Raw genomic sequence first — 21079 nt, forward strand, 5'->3', positions numbered from 1 at the left:
AAAGGGTCACAGGAGAGCGCACACTGAACATCTCTCCACAAACATCAGGAGCCAACAGTTTGGCCAAGCTACTACCAAAACAAAATAATACGCCCACAGAAAACAGATTTAGGAAATGCCAGAGCCCAAAACCAGGCAGGACCAGTTGCATGATACCTGCAACACCATACGTGTACACACAAGGCTCTGGATAGTCTGCAAATATAAAGATCTTTGAATTTAAAATCTACTCTCAAAGATTTTAAAAGACATATATAGGCAGATGCTTCCACTATATTTTAATCTACCTCGTTGTGAGGTACCTAACAAAGATCAGATATTGAGCTCCAAGAGCTCGCTGGTTTGATCCAACACCAATTTTCCGAATGTCACAGCCATTACTGAAGTAGATTAGCCTGAAGTGGATTAACCATCAGTCAAATCATGGCCCACAATACTGCAATTCTACAGTTCAGTGCACTCAATTCAATTGAAAAATGCAATATTAATAAAAATTATAAAGGCAATGTTTCTCACGGAAGAGGTAATGAGAGCACAACTCTCCGTCATCAAAGGACATTGCAATGGGGAGGACTTAGAAGGGGAGGGACGAGCCCAAGATCTCCAAGTTTCATGGAAAGAACTTCAAAATTCATGTTTGGGACTTGAGGCAAATTTATCTCCTAAAGATCTAGATGGAAGCTACTATGACAAAACTATTAACTTGCTTGTGAAGGGCTCTCCACCGCTTAATAAAGCAATACGTGTCTTCTTTCTGCTAAAGAGAAAAAAACAAACAAACAAAAAACTCTCTCCTCAGTACTGCAGCACAAACGAGAAGCATTCAGGCTGCTTATTAACACTAGACTGCTCCCAGTTCATTTCATGCAGCATTCAAAATTCATTAACTTGATTTTGTTTCATGCTTAGAGAGCTCGGGAATAATGATGTCTGGGTCACGACCAAAATGGCAAAAATTAAAACTAAGAAATTTGCTTTCAGTCTTCTCTGTACTGCATTTATTAGAACAGAATGAGAATACTCCCTGGGAAAACAGAAGTGCTGGTAAACAGACAGAGGCCACTGCTTCAGTCGTGTGAGTGCAGCACTCCTCTGAATCTCATCTTCAGGTGAAGGCAGAAATGGGTTTCCTGATGATCCCATCACCTCCTGCTCTACAGAACAGTCCCCTGAGCTTTTGCCATGGATGTTTATGGAGGCCTCTAAATAAAAATCGAAAGCAATCGAGTCTTCAGGCTTGACTCCCATTAGCGGTGCAGGCTCAGTTCACAGAACCACAGCATGGCTGAGGCTGTCAGGGAGCTCTGGAGGCCCCCAGCCCCAAGCCCCGCTCCAGCAGGGCCCCCCAGCGCAGGGTGCCCAGGACCCCGTCCAGGCGCCTTGTGCCGCTCTCCCAGGAGGAGACCCCACAGCCTCTCTGGGCAGCCTGGGCCAGTGCTCAGCCGCCCGCCCAGCACACAAGTGCTGCCTGGTGCTCAGAGGGAGCCTCCTGCCTGCCCCTCGGTGCCCACTGCCCCTGGCCTGGCGCTGGGCACCCCTGAAAAGAGCCTGGCTGCGGCCTCTTTGCCCCCTGCCTGCGGGGATTCACAGCCCTGGGTGAGATCCCCCTGAGCCTCCTCTTCTCCAGGCTGAGCAGTCCCAGCTCTCCCGGCCTCCGCTCACGGGAGAGATGCTCCAGGCCCTTCCTCACCTGGGTGGCCCGCTGCTGGGCTCTCTCCAGTGTGTCAAGGTCTCTCTGGTAGTGGAGGGCCCAGAAGTGGACCCAGCACTCCAGGTGTGCCCTCACCAGCACTGAGCAGAAGGGAAGGATCACCTCCCTCAACCTACTGGCAACACTCCGCCTAATTCAGCCCAGAGCCATCAGCCTTCTTAGCAGCAAGGGTCACATTCAGCTTGGTGTCCACCAGGACTCCTGCTTTAAGGCCACCAGGTCGAACATGACCCCAAGATAACTAGGAGCGACGGCCACCACCAAGCCATGGGTGCTTTGACCAGCCTGGAGCTGCAGTGTGCACCTTCAGCTCTGCAGCGTTACGAGGCAGCCCCTCGCTATCCTGGCATGAGCCCACCCTCTGTGCCTCCTTCCCTCTCTGCTTGTGGGCTCAAGGCTACACTCCAGAGATGCTGGGGAAGAGTTATGTAAATATTTTAGCTCCTGTGTCCCTTTTACTCCTGCACACATGGCAGTCCCTCTCTCCTTGCACTTTCCTCCCCAGAAGTTACTGAAATCCTCAACATAAATAGAAATATGCAGCCAGCCCCTCCCCTCAAAATGAAATACAATTGATTAATGGTCCTTATTTAAGTGCAGAAAAGACAATTCCATGCTTATTTCCTCCTATTTGTGCCCTCACAGTTTAAAAATAATACGAAGTCATATATGGGGAAAAAAAAGCCTGTTTGAAAAGTGTCTCTCACACACTTTATTTCAAATGCTGCATAACCTTAAACATTCATTTATGTTCATATCTACTTTGAGAAGCCTATTTCAATACTGTCCTTTGTCTCCTCTTCCCTGTCTCCAACTCCCATGAGATTTGGGTCATAGTGAGAAACTCTTATCTTCATGAACACTCAGCAAAGCAAAAAGATTCATGCGTGCTACAGGAGCTCACTGCGTGCATTTGCTTTTCTTTGTATAAAGGCATTTGTGTTTCTCATTCTTTGATAAAACTGAGGAAGAGCAGGGTGAGACACGCAGCTTCCTCGCCTGCTCCTATCCAACATGTTTCTGGCAGCAACCTGCAGACGGAAAACAGGCAGCATCACAGCTCTTGGGTCCTTCGCTGCGTCTCCTCCACCCCACACTCACTAAACATCTCCATTTTCCTATGCGCCTACTGAAATAAAAGTGATTCAAATTACATAAAGTGATAAAAGGGTATTTACTGGCACCCAGTCTGCTGAAAAAAACATAAAAGCAAGGACTGATTTTACTATTTCAATGCATTTTTTTGTCACAGGAACATCAAAACTTGGCCATCAATTGATGTTTTGGATAAAAAGATGTACCAGCATTTAGAAGAATAGGCAATATTTTGTTCATTATTTGACAAAAACTGGTATTTGTGCTCTGTATGAGAAACATCCTTATACACATTTTTTTATTATTATTAACAAGGAAAAAAATAGAGGAGAAGTGGGTATAAAAAAAGAGAAAAAATATCTCCCTTTAAAAAAAAAATCAAAATAATTTGAGAATCTCTCCCCCCTCCAAAACAAACAAAAACAGAAATGTGAACATATTCAAACACACTATCTAGAAAGTCTTCAGTATTTTTTAACAGCTTCAAAAAATGCTCCCAGGATAAGGAGCACAGCCACATCTACAGGCATGTCTGTGCCAAGGGGTGTTTCTACACTAGATGAGAGGACAACAGCAGGTTCACGTAAGGAGCTGACTGTCAGGCATGCAGAAATGTGCACATTCCTACATATAATCTCTACATTCCAGCATGTATTCTTCCTCAGGCACACACTAGGTCTCAAAAGAGGGTTTCTTGATAGCAGCTATCAGCTGCACGTTAAATGGCATCCAGGAGACTCTATCAGAGATACCACCTGCAAAAAAAGCCCAATCTGGGACACCCAGGTAACATCACCGGTACCAAGGTCACCACGCAAACACCAACACTAAGAGAACGGCAGCTGGTTAATCCTGGTGCTGCACAGCCTGACACTTCCAGGCATCACCCCTCCTGCTTGCTTCTGCCCGGAAATCTGAATGAATCAAAGAAAAGTCATCTGTCTGAACATCTCAATCTGAGCAAACTGGCTGCAGCGACCAACTCTTTTCACCTAACATGCCAAAGGAGGCCTGCTTACTTTTAAGGAGATGTGTACACAAAGTCTGTTTGCTCTACAACACGCCGGCATATTTTTACAATGACTACGTAAAAATTATGTAAATAATGAAAACATGAAATTAGGACAATTATTTCCCTCCCCTGTTTTGCACATAAAAGTTGCCACTCAAAACACAAAACAGAGGGAGGATCTGGTCTGAAAACTGAGAAAACCTAATGAAAGCTGAGCCGTGAAGATCATTTAAACAACAGCCCTTAAATAGAAAAACAATTTTAAAAAAAGGGAAGAAAGTTAAGTAGGGTCCCATTGGAAGAGAAGCAGCAATAGCTGGAGATGGCTTTAAAGGAAATGCCAGAGGTGAAACTATTCCCATCTACAGCAGGCAGCTCCGCCCACGAACCATCTGAAACCATTGACATGAATGGGTCTGATCCCAGCTCCCAGGACAAGGATTTCAGAACAAACCCATTGGTGTCAAGAGTTGCCCTCCTTGCTGTCTCAGGCAGGAGTTGAGCCTCTGTGCCTGCCCTGGAGAAAATCTGGGCCTGGGGGCAGCAGGAAGAGGCCAGAGGCTCCCGTTCCCCTGGCAGGAAGGAGATCGTTGAACAAGAATACGCCACGGGGCTGGAATAACTTCTCGGGAGAGCGTGGAGGTGGAGCAGAGCAGGGTGACACTGCTGGATTGGGAGTGCCCGAGTCTCAACTCACAGCTTGATGCGCAGCAATTTGCCCTGTGGTGTCCAGAGCTCGGTGGCAGGTCCAGGGGGAGAGGTGTCTGCTGCCTGTGGCCTGTGCAGCTGGTGGGGCAAAATGGCCCTCAGAGACCCAGGCTAACCAACGTCCCCGAAAACGAGCTGCTTCTTTCGGGTACTCCCATTCAGAAGTACAAAGGCCAAGGGTTCAACACAGCACCGAAGGGCTACAGAGCAAACCTGAGGAAAACAACTGAGCTGGAAGAAAAAAAGACGACAAAAAAACACACCGCACTGGGCAAGGCCCTCCCTCACACATGGTGACCAGCATGTGTCACCTTGTCATCCCTTTCCCCCTCGCTTCCCCTGCCAGGGAGGTGCAGCCACCTCCCGAACACCGGTGTAAAGCCCTCAGTAAACGCCCTCAGTAAAGCCAAATACGATGCTGAGGCCATGCTGGCTGCACCCCACAGCTCCCCAAGCATCACCCACACTGACATCCCCACAAGGGGAGCTGGGGCTGCCCTCAGACATCCACCGCCTGCTGCTGCCACGCTGCTCCTGCTCCTCATCTTTCATAGCCAGGCCACACCATCTTGTGCCTCAAGAATCCTTGCCGCAGTTGTCCCTCCTTTGGCTGGGACACCAAATTTCATATCCTGAAGTTCAAGAGCTAGATGCCTCATCACAATTCCAGGCAGTCAGCTGGCAGGGAAACGGGGCTCGGCCCGTTGAGCAAGTTCCCGAGATTCTCCCCATCTGCTTGCCCACAAACGCCAGATCTCAGCCTCTCACCTGGTGTCTCTGAAGGTTTTGAGCTGCTCTTTCCCCCAGACATCCACAGGCTGAAACCAGCTATTGCCCTCTTCCCTCGAAGCGCACAACTGCCGAAGAATTACCTTATCTGCTGCTTTACCTTCCCTGCTTTGCTCTTTCACAAGCTGCTGATTCATGGCTTTGGATTCAGGCAGGCAGTAACGCACAACCGAAAAGCCACATACTAGTAATTAAATACTTGAGATGTTTTCCCAGTTTGTTATAGGTTGCCAGCGAACAACAAAATGAGGACAGAACAGCCTTGGGAACGTCAAAGGTCCAGAGTCTTCAATTTCATGCCTCTAACAGCGTCATTTCTGAGTGGGCCGGAGGCAGAAATTCAGCTCTCATCCTCCTGAGCAAATCTCAGCGCAGCCTGTCCATCCATCTTGTCAGCACATTCTGTTTAGCTGCATCAGGTCATAAATGGTTGTTCTTCCTTCCTTCTTCCCCCTCCACGCCTCAAGAAGATCAACACGTGAGTACCCACTAGTGTTAGTACCTACTTCTAACACAGCTTTTTGTTTTCCAAACGGTTCCTGAGTCTTAAACAAGGAAAACACAACAAAACAATCTCCACCTGGAAATTGTGATTAAATGAAAATACTACTTTAAATCCATGTAACTTTATGGTGGTTTTGTTTTCAAAATGCTAAGCTGCCCTGATGCTTCTGGCCTGGGTTTGCTTATCCCCTTTTAGGAACGGGATTTTCCAACAGGACAGAGGATGGGGAAATGTTTATGCGGTTGCATTCAGTGTTACTGAAATGATACCCATATACACCATACTTAATAAGCCTTAGAGACCTAAACAAGTGTTTTTAAATTAAAGAGAGCTATATAAACCATACTAGGCTCAGTGGGAAAGGGAAAAGCCTTGTCATAAATGGATGGTTTCTAGCTTCGAATTAGAATCAAGCAAAACGCCTTGTGATGTTCTTCACTGCTCCGATATGAGCAGCCCAATATATTCCAGCAAACTGAATACAGAAGAGATCTTTTGGCAGAACAAAGTAATTTATGCCATGACTGTTTTATAGCAAACATTTATAGTGTGAGAAGTAGAGACAGGCAAAGCTTTCACATATAGTTGGTCTGCCCTCGCTGTTGTTTCATCCCAATCTGACTATTTATTTAAGCCATTTTAGTAAACACAGTTTCAAAGAACACACTGTTTATTCTGAGAGGTTGTTTTCCTTAAATATACACTGATCCAAATCACATTATTATAATTTGTAACATAAACTTTTAAACAGCAAAACCTCTTTTTTAAGTAATAAACCTCATAATGTTTTTAGCAGCATTGATCTTTCTAAACCTCTTCTCCATAACAGCCAACCTCCAAAATTACAACTCTGAATTGCAAACTAAATAAAATGTTGCCACAGGTATATTATCAAGAATTTTTGTTAGTATTCACTTACTAGTTATAAATAAACTACTTACCTACAATTATGACCTTTTAACGTTTCTAGAATTCCAGAGAATAACCCAGTACTAGCTGATGTCAAACTACTCAAGCAATCACAGCTCTAGAGGAGAAATATTTCCTCACTAAGAATCACCACTCTGTATTATTAGAGGTGGAGCTGGAAAAACGCTCATTAGCGAATACAGCATACCTCGTTATTAATATTTGCTTTCAAAGATTGATTTCAGAGGCTCTCAAGAGGACTTGGCATTTGTGTACTACTTGTTGCAGGGCACAGATGCATGCTGGGGATGGAAATAATTTAGATAAAGAAGGTTTAGCACATTAATATACAACCCATGTCCAACATGCTTGGTTTAAAATTCTCCACTTCAGCAACATCTCTTCCCTCCCAACACAAGCAACAGCTCACTGACCTGTCTTTCAATTGTATTGACTTCTGGCAGTCCCAGGGAGTTATTTTGCAAAACTTTCTCTTCTTTCTGCAAGTTACTGCTTGCTTCTACCGGAGATCCTGCTTTGGGTTTTTCACCGATAATCAGCAGTTCAGGCACATCACGAGCTGCCTGCCGCTTACGAATAGACACCAGGGTTATGTTTTTGTTGTTTAAAGTAGCTAAGCAGGACAGTTCCCTTCTTATTTTACTGTCCCCTTTCCTCTCCATTATCTTTGCAGGCTTTAAATACTACAACGCCAAATGAAAGCTTTAGGAGAGCAGTTAGGCAGCGTGCCTTATCAGCAACTCTTCTTTCAGCTACGTTTACAACGGCTTGGGGAGCTCTGCCCGCCTCATCAGCGTGCTCATTAGGCATTCCTAATGAAATCCCAGATGCAACCTGTGATCTTTGTGTACGCTGCCCGCTGCACTCAGCTACCTCCTCTGACTGCCAGTTCAAACGCTTCCCACCAATTGGCAGCCCTCGCGCTTACCAAACCGCAGTCAGCGCCGCTCGGCTTTGCGCACGGCGTCACGGGTGGCTCAGCCAAGGCTGCCTTTCACAAGCTGCTCAAACATGACCTGTGTGCAGCCAGCCGGTGCATAATTAACTCAGACACCCAGGCGTTAGCTCCCTGTGGCCACGGGCACGACCACGGCTCCTGCAAAGGGCAACGCTGCTATGCCGCTTGCCTTTTTCGTGAAGTAACCAGGGATTTCTTGGATTTTTATCCAGGAAAGGGTCCCCTCTAACACTTTAAACATGCTTATGATAGCTAAGATTCCTAGGCTGAATGTCTTTCATTTATTTAGGGCACAAGGACAGTCGTTCCTGGCTTCAAAAGGGAAAAGAAAAAGACCGAGTACCATATTTATGCTTTTTAAAGCGCAGCTCTTTACCATCCCCAAGCTTAACTAAAAATAAACAAACAATCAGAAAGCTAAACCGGCAATTAGTGCCACGAAGGAGAGGAGAAAAAAAAAGAAGAAAGAAAATAAAAGAAGTATTCCCCCTGGCAAACCCAGTTCCCCTTAGATCCTTTCATCAGCTCCAGGAATGTCTAATTAGACAGCCATACGAGGTAGGCACCATCACTACAAGTGTCTAGAGCCGAGCTGGATGTATTTCCCTGGGGCTGCCTGCCCCAAATTCACAGCGCTGTTCTAACCTGGCGAGCGGGACCTCGAGTTTCCTGAGCATCCAGCAGTGCAGTCCACTTCTAAAGGCACCCCTAAACAGGTAGCTAAAGACTGCCCATGAAGGGAAATTACACCATATAGCTAGTGCGTCAGCAATTCACACCCCCCCAACTATGCACTGACCTCACTGCACAGGCAAGCCTTAAAACGATCGCTTTACATTTAATCAGAAGCTCTTGGATTTGGAAAAAAAAAAAAAATAAATCACCAAATGTACTCCCATGCAGAGATCAGCACATAGGATCAAAGTCTCGGCACAGCTCAGACACGGCAAAGAAACCTGAGGACACACATGGCACTCCAGCTGTCTGGCAGGACAAAGTCAGAATCCTTTTAGTTTTTTCCCTTGACATCTCTCGCACCCCTGCTCACACCACGCAACGAATGCGAGTTCAGAATCCTCTTATAAAAGGAAGGTCTTCTGCCAACGAAGTGAAAACCAAAATATCGTCAGAGCACCATTTTGTGTCACTGTCTTAATACACAAGAACAGTGATAACATTAAACTGGAAAAAGAAAAGTGAATTTCAAAATGTTTGAGAAATGGCACTTCAAAAGAGCTTTACAAGCATGTAACGATGCCAGAACAATTTAGGACAGGTCTGACTGAAGCTTTGTTAGCCACGAGGTCAGAAAGGGAACAACCCAACAGAAGCTCTCTCTCTGCTCCCCATTCTCTCCCAAGTGACTGCAGAGACCCAACCTACATAATGTTTCCAAAAAAAAAGGAAAGAGGTAAGGAAAAAATCACTCCCATGTCAACAAAGCCAGGCGACCATCCTTGGGACCGTGCCTGGGAGATGGGCTCCCCAAGCAGTTTGTCAGGTGCCCAGCTGGCAGCGCAGAGACGTGGATCTCGGTGGAGCCTCTAGCAGGGTCACATACAGTATTACCTTAGCTCAGAAGTGGGGGCTGGAAACGATCCCAGGCTGCTGGCTTTTACTCAGAAGGAACTTTTCCAGACTGCTCAGATCTTAATTACTAATAGTTTTACCACCGCGCTACAAGGCATAAAGCATCTGTTCTGTATTTATCAATAGAACTGGTTAAAAATGCACCTGACTTCAGATGGAACACTTCTCTTAAAAGTTGTCTTTAATTCTTCAAAATATTTCATCTTTCTGACTTTACCTGGCTTTGAAACAACAAACCGAAAATCCTACAGTTTGACTTATGTGAAAACATTTAATTACAGTGTCTTTAAATACTAGGGCTACGTCTACTCATTAAAGATAGACATCCAAGTTAATAATCTATTTTTTGTCTTTCTAAGGCAAAACAATTCTCTGACCCCAAATCAAAGATACTGAGAAACTCAGCTCTGCATACTAATTTCTATTCCAAATAATGGAAAATTCAAATTCTAGAATATCTTAGGGAACAGAAACTGCAGTTTCTGGCCAGCTCTAAGGTAAATACTCAGTCCACGCACCTCAGATAGTATCTTTATTATTCAAAATATCCCAAACCCTACCTGGCATGTTGCTACAAGTGACTAATATTCATGAGATATCATGTGATGAAGCTTGCTGTAAAACAAATTTGAGGTTCACCCCAGGCTGAGGTTCAACTTCGGCTGAAGGAATAAAGAGATATTTAGTAAGTCTTCTCCCCACCTCCTCTCATCCATCCCCCCAACTTCTGAGCAATTCTAAGGTAAAAATCTATTTGCTTGTTCCTAGAAGTAGTGGAAACAAGTTCTTACTTAATGCCCTCATGGTCCTCCTCCTTCAGCAGCACTGAACGCTGACTTGGAGGTGGAGGAGAAGCACACGAGGCTGCGTTTTGAACACCCCTACAAGGTATTTTACAAGGTATTTATATACATAAATATATATATACACTTTTACAAGGTATTTACCTACATTAAAAAGAATTATTTTGCTGGGAGGAGAGGAGAGTTTTCTACAGCTCTTCAGACGAAAGGGGGTATAAGATGTATTTCAACACAGCTAACTGATGTGAAGCTGTGGGCTCCAGCAGAGATCTGTGGCAATGGCAAATGAAACCCATGCAGCTGAGGTACCAGCACCAGCTCTTGGACAAGCGCTGCCACTCACAAAGCAGAAACACCCCAAGCATCTTGTAAAAGAAAACCCCATTTCAATGTACCTTAAAAAAGCAGTCTGAAAGCTCAGAGGCCCTGCCCTCTCCCACCCCCTCCACAACTCTCTCGTGGCCCAGGAGCCAGGTCTGAGGGATGTGATGTGGCACCCCAAGGGCAGCAACGTCTGCCGGAGGAGCAAGGCAGCTGCTTGGAGTTACCCACCCAAATTGTTTTCCCCATTCCTGCTCAATTAATTGTCCCTTTGGAGCTGATGCTAACTGTGTCAGCTGCTAACAGCAGGTGAGCATTTTACTGAGGGCTGAAGGAAGGAGCTGCTGCCTGTCTCACCTGGTAACAACAACGTGCCCTGGTTGGAGGCTAGATGTTGCACAGCTGAGAAGCTTTACCAGGAAGAATCACTCAGGGGTGGTAGGATGGGATTTAGACAGCAAATACAAAATCTGGCTGCTGCTTTTGCAGCTCTCTGCTAATGCTGGAGGAGATATTTTCATCGTCATTCAAGAAAATACAAAACATACCAAGAAAATTAAATCCCTTTGACTTAAAGCCTCAGCAGCTCATAAAACGTGTTTTCCCCTTTATGCTACTTGCTACTACCAGAGAATGTATTAAGCCCAGAAAAAGTACATGTCTTTGTGTAAATTATGCTTCCTGGGTGCATTCATCCCTGGCTTTATAGGATGACTTGTCCTGTGCCTAGTCCCTCTTGTCCTTCTTGTCCAAAGCAAGTATATTAAAATATTCTTAACAATGCCTCGAAAGATGAGAAGCTTGGGAGCAAGTTAAAAATCAGTAGCCTGGAGATAAGGGGGTCATATTGCCTTCACCTGACAGGCAGACAAAAGGAACCGGTTCAGATACCTGAACATCATGTCAGTGTAAAGACAGAATTCAGTATTTACACTAAACTAGAAAGCCAGTCTGCCTTTGAATGTAAAAACATCATTTTTCTACTCTCCTCATCAGATATCTGAAATACAATCCATCCCAAGGCATGCAAACAGTGACATCAGGCTAAAAAAAATAATAGTAATTTCACATTTGACTGTGTTTTGGGTTCTTTTAGACTGTCTTCAGGAGGCACTCCGCTAAACTTTTGGAAATTCTCCCCCATTAAGATAGAGGCAGACTGATTTTGTTTTGCGTGTGTGTGTGACTGCAGAAACTGGAGCTTTAAGAAGAACAGAGAACTGCAAAGCTCCTAGAAACATTACAAACAACAATGCTGCTAACTCTCAGTTATCAACAGGCTGCTACAAACACCTAGCCAGAGCGTGAAACAGAATTTCTCCTCCCTCAGCGCCCTCTTTAAGCCAAAAGAGGAGTAGTGATTAAATCCGTGCACCACTTCTTCAAGCAAGCCCCTGCTCTTGCCCTGCAGCCACTTTCAGCCGGACGAAGCGACAGCTGCAGCTGAAAGTTCAAGGGAAGCTTGGTCACATTCACGGTACAGAGCCACATCCTTGACTTTTCTGAACTAACTGGCATACTCATTACAGAAAAAAAAAAAAAAAAAGAGACCTTTTTATAACTTAAGAGGGAACAAACTGGACAACTTTCCCTCTTCAATGGCATTTGCTCTCAGTTTTGAGCCATGAAATCAGAAAGATACCTCCTTGGCTACAATGTCCTGAGAAGGCTGGCAGCCATCAGATACCCAAGTGTTTCTATAAGGTGAACGATATTCAGATTCCTCTCAATAGATAAGGAAGCGTGATCACACGTAATAGTATTTCTTACGCTGTAAGAAAAAAAAGGAAACCTTTCAAAACTCTGAAATACAAGGAATCAAATTCCTACCTGCCATGAATAAAATTGCTTAAGAGTTGATGACCTCATTTCAAATCAAATCAGCTCAGACTTTGGCTCCAGCTTTTCAGGAAGCAGACTCAATCTTCTCTAAATATTTAAAAACGGTTGTTTGCTCTAAACCAGCAGGACTCGGCAGAGAATCTCTTTTGTAACAGGGCCCAAAAACGCAGACTCATTTTTTCACTCCACGGCTTCTTCACGACTGCAAATTGCGTGGACTTGGTACTTTGTCTGCTTTTAGCAGCGTTGATTTCAGCATGATAATTTCTGTTATCTGTATTTATAGTGCAGGAATTTGTTTTCAAGTGCCTGGAAACTACCACGCTGATCATATTACCCCCGGAAAAGGCACACCTTTTGGGTCAGAGTTTAAGTGCAAAGAACAATTGCAATCGGGCTGAATTAATTCAAATCCAGCTCCCCAGCAACATTCGGCCGTGTAGCAGGCGTGTGGCACCTCGTCGGGTGGTGGTGGCACGAGTGTGGCAGAACTTGTCGGGCAGTGCCACTACAAACCCAGTATCTGCACTGCTGCGTTCCCACTGCCCTTAACTCTCTGATGCTGTCCGTGCTTTGCTGCACCCAGCTCAGAGCTGGGGTTTGGTTATAAAATTCGAGCAAAAGCCTTTCTGAACTCCACACAGAGAAAAAGAACCCGCATTTTTTTCCACCTTGACTGCACTATTTTAAATACGGCTTGAGAATGAGTAACATTACAAAAGTAACAATTTTAGAAGGCTAATTTGAGACAACAAAAAGACCTGTTTATTACCCGTGAACTGTATCAGTCACTGCTAAAGATCATAACTTTTGTCAGCTAGCTTGGCCATCTACATTTAGAAATAAGACTCAAATTCTTAAGTCTAGTTTTGTTTCGTAAATTTCCTAGTATTTTTTGTGGGTTTTTAAAAATACATTTTACATTTGTTTTGAATAAATACTGAGTCTCTGAACTGTGATTTAAGTAACTGGGAAGCTTGAGGTTTTTTTTGTTTTATTTTGTTTTTTGCTTTTTTTTTTTAAGTAAGCTACTGTTGACCTTGTTGCAGGCAAACTAATAGCACGCCCTCTCAAATCTTGTGGTCACGTTTGACACGCTGAGATTTCAGTCTGATGAGTCGCCTGACACTGTGTAAAGGACACAAAGCCCATCATATCTGTAAAGCATGAAAAAAAAAGAAAAGGAGAGGAGAGGTAGAGAGGAGAGAAGAAACCAACTTGGATTTAAGCCTGTATTTCTGGTTCTGCAGCTACTGTTTAATCCCAAGTCCCACTGCTCAGCCTTTGAATAGGAGCTTGTTTCATCACCTTCACTTCAAGAGAAAGACAAAGCAGGGGTTTGTGTTGGCACTACGAATGCCACATCTAAAATACAAACATACTGCCTTTTTTAGGACAGCGTAGATATGTAAGGAAAGCTCAAATTCAGCTTCTCTTTACTGTTGTTTCTGCCTATCTTATATTGACAGCTGTCTAAAACAACTTTGCAGAAAGAGAGGCCTCTCCAGCAATTCCCAAATCCCTAAGAAAACTTGATACCATCGCTCCTCACCTCAGTACCTGGGGTCCTCTGACATCCAGTCCTCACCCAAACCCCCATTGCTCTCCTGGTGTTCCAGATAAAACGGCCTGGGAAGCAGGGCTACCACTTTCAAGATCATCCATTTGGTTCTTTTACTCTTTTTCTTGCCCTCTCCCCATGGCCTGGTTGCTGTTACTGGGTAGAAAAACACAAGAGGGTTTGGGGACCTCTCTGTGGCCTTACCCTTGCGGAGGGCAGACGCTAGGCGACCCTGCCAGCAGGGGCTCATGAGGACACGGGCTGCAGCGTGACCCCGACAGCCTGCCTGCGAGCCCGGGGCTCTGCCACAGCCCAGCCAGGCCAGCACAGGGGCCCTGCTCATTTTGGAGCCTCCTGAACTGCAGCTCTGCCCTTGGGCAGCTTTTTCTTCCTGAGTGGAGATCAGAGAGCTGCCAGCCCCCCAGCTGGCTCCCTGTGCCCCGGCAGGCAAGAAGCAAAGAGGGGAACTTCTGATGAGGATGCTACAGGCACACAGGAGCATTCGGAGGTCCGAACTGTAACATGAGAGTTGCTGTTTAGCTAACCTATTTACGGTGTTTTCCTGCAAAATTCCTGTTTGCTCTTCAGGGCCAGGAACAACATTGTGCTGTCCAGGTCTAATACCCGGCATGAGCGCGCTGCCAGCTCTCGGTCAAGAGCCCCAGGCAGGGAGGTCGCAGCTTCTATCAGTGGACAACATGTACCTCTCTACGGGTGACCATGAAAACACGTAGACTTTGCCTCGATAGAGCAACACTGATCCACTGCAGAGGTTTATAGGAACTAAGAGGAGAGAGAAAATATAAAGATGAAAAGATCCTTGCTGTTATTTTTTTTCTGCTGGAATATCTGATGATAATTCCGTAATTATCTGATGATAATTCCATCAAGTAACGAGTGGCAGCCTATGAGACGTGGTGAGGAAGAATGAAGGTAGAAATGTCATAGCCACAGTGACACTGAGGGATGGAAGGCAACAGCAAGGCAACTGCTACTAATTTTAAGCTCTCTCTTCAACTCAAACATATGCTTCAAAAAACACCTGAAGGAAACGGCAACAGAGCAAACCTCTTTCTGTTTACAGAAAAAATGTATCTGAAACATGTAACACCTGGACTGAAAGACGCAGTTAAAACCCTGCTTTGAAATGTGTACAGCGTTTCTCAGGTTGCTTTCTGTGGTATATGCACTTGGCTCATCAAAACTGACTGTAAAAGCAGTCCTTATTTATTGCATGAGCGCCCAGAGGAAACTGAAGACATTTGACTCCTTAAAAAAAAGAGCTCCTGGGAGCTTACAACTGTGAGACAAAACACTTTTGGGCAGCGAGATGGATGGTATTTCCATCTCTCAGCCATCTTGTCATTTCCAGAGTTCACCTCAGCCTGTTCTACAGAAAAAGGATGTCTCCTCCAAGGACACGTTTAGTCGAAACTGATGCATTCTGCAGCTCGGTATAAAAGAAGGTAACCATCCTGAGAGTTGCCAAGCAACCTGCTGAGATTTATTCACTGTCCTCAATTCCTAGGAAGCAGAGATGCCAATCCATGGAAATTCAGGGTCAATTCATTTATTATTCCCTCCTGTTACCTCTGCTTGTTGAAAGAAAAGGTACTGCGTCAGGGAACGACTTTTAAGCAGCCCTAGTTCCCTCCGCAGAAGAGAATCTCTGAATCTGCACCATGGGAAAATTGCCACCCCTTCAAACTTTCTTTATCCCCAGAATAGAAAAAGGTCAGAGGAGGTGGCAAGGCACAGTGCCTGCATCTCTCATGTAATTCTCTTCTGTCCTGCTCTGCAGCCAGTTTCTGGCTATTTTCTCTTCCCTGATCCGTGCCAACGAGCCAGACATGAGCACAGAATGCAAATCCTGACTCGTCCTGGATCCGCATGAAACAGTTTGGGTTTGCAACCAAACAGTACTCCCCCCTGCCTCCTGAAACAGGCAGAGGGACGCACACACAAATGCATGTGCACAAACGCATCCTGAACAAGTCAGGGCAGGATTTTTCCTTTTCAGTCTGTGAACCCTGTAAAGTCTGATGGTAGGGCTGAAAAAATAAATAAATAGCAACTCAGTGAAGTTGTGCATCTTCCTGAGCGGCTTCATAGTTGATTTAAACAGATATAAGTTGATTTTCTTTTCAGTTGCTAAGTTTCATAGTTGATTTTTAACAGATATAATTTAAGGTACTGCTGTGAGAGAGATGATCCTTCATGATCTCCTCCATGTCCTGACTAGGTGTATATGGCCACAGAGACATCAGTATCTGCATAAAGGAGGAGGAAAAGAAATGGGGGTGTAGGTCTGCTATCACAGACACTCAGAAATGCTCCACGGCCCCTCAGGAACCCAAAACTTCCAGCTGAAAAGGCTGGGACTTAAAGTGAGTCTACGTGTTCCTTTGCAAGCTCAGGGATGTAACCGGTAGGGCTACAACAGTTACATCTCATTTCTGCCTGTGCTCTGAGTTGCTTGAACGTTTCCTTCACCTGCCCTGAAAACGTCAGACATTCTTCCTGCTGCTTACTGCTCAGGAGAACTGACAAGAGGCCATGGGAAGTTAAAACACTGGCCCGGTCCACAGAACTAAACTCCAACAGTGGAATTGATTTGTTTTCCTATGTAGTCCTTGTCCAACTGGGACAACTTGCGCGAAAATATTTTTCTATTAATCAAAACCAGTGGGTTCCTGCAGCTGGAAGTTGCCTGGTGATGCAAATAAAGGTATTTTATAGGAACTCTTGCAAAAATTCTGTGTAGATCCAAGCTGCTTAATACTTAATGTTTCTGCAATTCTCCATTGATTCTGACAAAAAAATAGGGCAGTTTTTGCTCGCAAACACACAGGGCAGGCATCCGTGCCTTGGAACATCTAGCTAAAAAGTAAAGCTGACAGTTAGAAAAACAAAATCCTAGAATTGCAACTTAGTTAGAAACTTTAATATTATAACATATAAGTAAAAACAACCCCATGGTGTTTTGTCCTAAATATATATATGCCACAATTTATTTCCAATACTTATTTTTTGCTTCATGAACGTTTAGTACAACTTTATTTCTGCCTTCTGTTACTACGCAACGAAGAACAAATGTACTGTAACATTCAACAACCTAACATAAGAAACGTGCAAAAAAGGAGAAACTTACTGTGTATACGAACGATATAAGATTCCTCCTGCTAAAAACAGTCCCCAGCATTTTGGCAGCTAAGAGAGAGAAACTTGTATGAGAAACTCAGTACCACACAGGGTGTATTCCAGAAAGAAAGTAACCAGCAGTACAAGAAAGTATAAAAGACCACATGACTGTCATATGAATATCCTTACACAATATTAATCCAGTTTCTTTGTGTTTATCACTTGCCAGTGGTCTTATTTTTTACCAACTTTCTTGTACGTGGAGCACTCAGCAAGAATGAGAGTTACAAAAATGTACTTAAAAGCCACCTCCAATGCCTCACAGGCTTGAGGAGAACGCATTGCGAGTGGATTCTGCTATTTGTTTTGAATCCTGCTTACTTGTTTGCATGGATCTTCCTTCAGAGTGAGGACCTTAATAAGGAAAGCAATTAAAACAGGACAAAAGTGCTTACAGAGGCAGCAAAAGATGAAAAACTCAGTACATCTCTGAGCAGGTAAGAACAAAGCCAACTTCATGACAAGGCTCGTTTCATTTCTTTGGCATGTCAGCCACGTGGAATTTCTACAGACAAGATGTTTAATAGCATTCCCCCTGCTGGAGTAGGAACGCTACAGACAGCCCAGCACTGCTGTTGCTGACGTTATTGGCAGTACCTTAAATGCATTCATCCAGTATCTTCTGCTACATATGCATTAAGGTGGGGAAGTTGTGAAGTGATGACAACCCAGTTAGTCTGCGTTGGATATTCACACATTAAAGGTATCCTTTGCAGTCTCTAAGGCTGTCAGCAACACAGTTTTCACATTGCTCACATCAAAAGATGAATACCCTGTGATTAAAAAAAAGCTAACAAAAAAAAACTTTGAAAGTATTAATACAGCTTGTCTTTAATTACCCCTAGATGGACTACAGAAAAAATAAAACAGATCAGCAGACCAGAGCACCTCTCCTGTGAGCAGAGGCCAGGAGAGCTGGGGCTGCTCAGCCTGGAGAAGAGGAGGCTCAGGGGGATCTCACCCAGGGCTGTGAATCCCCGCAGGCAGGGGGCAAAGAGGCCGCAGCCAGGCTCTTTTCAGGGGTGCCCAGCGCCAGGCCAGGGGCAGTGGGCACCAAGGGGCAGGCAGGAGGCTCCCTCTGAGCACCAGGCAGCACTTGTGTGCTGGGCGGGCGGCTGAGCGCTGGCCCAGGCTGCCCAGAGAGGCTGCGGGGTCTCCTCCTGGGAGAGCGGCACAAGGCGCCTGGACGGGGTCCTGGGCACCCTGCGCTGGGGGGCCCTGCTGGAGCGGGGCTTGGGGCCGGGGGCCTCCAGAGCTCCCTGACAGCCTCTGCCCTGATGTGGTTCTGTGAACTATAAATTATTAGAACTGAGAACACTATTTGGTACTCCCACCACCATGCAGATTTCTCCCTACAACGAGCAAGTTTACATGCTTCCAAAATAAAGAGCATCCCAGGCAGTCTGAGGTGACTATAAAATATGCACAAAGATCTGCAAAAGAAACAGGGGCCCCACTGTACTGCACTCTTCTCCTGCTTAGCACTGGTAAAGATCTGGAAAAGTTGCACCAGACTATGTATTTGTTTATGCAGATGCTTTATTTCAATGTGGCTGAGCTATAGGTTATATGCAGCCTATGTATAGGTTATATGCAGCCTTAAAAGACATCATGTTTCCTGGATTATTCTACATGGAAGTACCCGTCAAGAAATAAGTGTACATTATAAGGAAAGCACCATGAAGCCTCAAAAAAAAAAAAAACACCAAAAAAAATACATCAGAGATAGCTTCTCCTGCCAAAACAATTCCTCTGGCCTATCTGTTGTTTGCCTTGGGAGCAAAAGCAAGACAAGAACAGTTCTACGAATACTTTGCTCTTGAACTGTCACCAGGAAAATTACGTGACTGTAGAGGCTTTGTAGCACTAAAGCTGGCCAGTCGATCTGCATCCGTGCAAAAATTTTTCTGGGAAGTGCCAGACCTATGTCCCACAGTGGCAGTGCTGTGCACAAAGCATGCCTGGCTGTCCGGCTCCCTGAACAAACTCTGAGGCTCTCCCTGCTGGAAAGTTCACACACTGCAAATCCAGTTTGCTGCCACAAGGCAGCTGTTTCTGTTGTGCCTGTGGAGATCAGCCTTTTTCTTCCATTTGCCAAAATGCACAAACATATACATTCCTTAAGAGGAGATTTTAGGAACTCACAAAAAAGTGGTTATACCATTTCAGGAAAAGCAAAATATTTTGTTGGGCTCAAGCTAAAACATACTCCCGACATTTAGGAATCCCTGAAGAAATGATACGCCTTGCACTGGAAGCTCTGTAGGCTAAATCCTCATTTCTCATTCCCACTACCACTAAGCTTGCAATGAGCCTTGACTGGAAAGAACAAGTTTCACTTTTCTAGCCATATGAAGTCAAAGGTGTCTGATGACTGAACAGAGAGTTAAATTCAAAACAGCATCTGTCATGCATGGCTCTGGCAACAAAATGGTATGTAATGTCTACCTTTTTTTTTTTTTTTTACTTGCTTCTCAGAACTCATTCAGTCTCATCTTAATTAAGCCGTGGCTAACTTGTGATCCACCAGCTTCATAAATAAACTCAATCTAAGACTCATACCTTCCAAGGGAGTGGCTATAAGCTCCTTTTCAAGTCAGGGGAGAGACACACAACTTTCATCAACTAAAACAGACCGGACTGCTTGTTCCCTAGAAGAACTATGCCTCTTCTCTGAACCCGGGCAGTTAGCTTCAAATGTTGACATTGCAAGAAATGTGTCTCGAGTTGAGAGGTGTGAATCCAGCACAGATCTCTTCTGCAAGCATCTGACATGCTTCTCAGGCAGCTGGTCTGTTGGGGAAGAGAAGAAGATTAAGGGAGAGTAACTAGGGCCTGTTGCTCCCAATGTATGAGAAGCGTTGGATCAGGAACGAAATGTTAGAAATGTTAAGTCACTCTGGCCAGGCTTCCCAAGATAACTGTTCCAATGTAACTGCTCACATAAAGGCAGACATGCCCTCGAAAAAAGTACAGGCAGTTGTAATTAGGGCAGCGAAGGCATTTAAATAACATAAGTAACAACTACTACAACTCTAACTTTCAAGGGTTGACACCTTTCCAACTTTCAACCCCACGTGAGGCTCCCTGTAAGCAGCACTCAACCCAGGTGGGTCAGCACCAACTAATCATTACTTACACTCAGCTCTTTCCACTTCCACCACAGCAGAGGCTTTGTCTCTTGGCTTCAAGCTATAGCAATGTCCAAATAAACTCCTGGCCCTACAACATCTGCTGATCAGGAAGCCACAGGAGGACCTTCACAAGCATCCCAAACAGCCCCAAGACCTCAAAACACACCAAGAGCTATGACATGGAAGAGAGAGCTTCAGCCTCAATGAGGTTGAAAGATCAGGGTTTGGTAGAGGTAAAGCATCTTTGAAATACCTTCCAATTTTGGACAGATCAGCTCTGCAAGAGACTGGAGACAGTCTTACCTGCAACAGATCTGCCTGCACCACTACCACCCACTGAACCACGTCCCTAAGCACCACGTCCAGCCTTTCCTTGAACACCCCCAGGGACGGTGACGCCACCACCTCCCTGGGCAACCCGTCCCAGTGCCTGACTGCTCTTTCTGAGAAGAAATGTCTCCTCATTTCCAACCTGAACCTCCCCTGGCACAACTTGAGGCCATTCCCTCTAGTCCTATCACTGGTTACCTGCGAGCAGAGGCCGACCCCCAGCTCCCCGCACCTTCCTTTCAGGTTTTGGCAGACAGGGTTACAATGTGTAAACGCTCCCCCTCATCTAGCTCTCGGCAGCCTCACACGGTGAGGGGGCACACACCGGGTTTCTCACCCCGCTCCCCAGGCGGCCATTTTAGGCACACGAAGCCTCCCTGCACGACGCAGCTGCAGCAGCAGCGTTTGGAAAAGCAGCACAGCCCAGCTTATCACTACACCATTCCTCCGGTCTGTGAGTACCCCCCAGTGGAGACAAAACGGAAGGGGAGGTAAAAGAGGAGGTGAAAACCCGAGATCCAGCAGTACCCACAGCAAACCCCACAAACAGCGCCCCCCCGCTTTTGCCCCCACCACCCCCCTGCTGCCT

General features: G+C 45.3%; 1 protein-coding gene across 13 annotated transcripts in view; it reads right to left on the reverse strand.

Moving 5' to 3' along the window:
* The window catches only part of ATP7B (ATPase copper transporting beta), a 45979-nt gene extending 24961 nt beyond the window's left edge, over positions 1–21018 (reverse strand). The window contains exons 1-3 of one of the 13 annotated variants that reach the window (XM_080598606.1): positions 20828–21018; positions 19589–19819; positions 16977–17035 (exon numbers count right to left, since the gene is read on the reverse strand). In XM_080598606.1, the coding sequence (XP_080454732.1) occupies positions 16977–17027 (51 nt within the window). In that variant the 5' untranslated portion in view covers positions 17028–17035; positions 19589–19819; positions 20828–21018. Of the gene's footprint in view, positions 1–5294; positions 5439–6761; positions 7114–7163; positions 7428–10249; positions 10456–10496; positions 11528–12252; positions 14591–16976; positions 17036–17421; positions 17501–19588; positions 19820–20165; positions 20660–20688 lie in introns of those variants that run through there. The other 12 variants (XM_080598604.1, XM_080598603.1, XM_080598605.1 and 9 more) reach the window with 12 other exon arrangements.
* Between the last annotated feature and the right edge of the window lie 61 nt (positions 21019–21079).

Source organism: Anser brachyrhynchus (assembly GCF_964034855.1).
Source record: "Anser brachyrhynchus genome assembly, chromosome: 1".
Lineage (NCBI taxonomy): Eukaryota > Metazoa > Chordata > Aves > Anseriformes > Anatidae > Anser > Anser brachyrhynchus.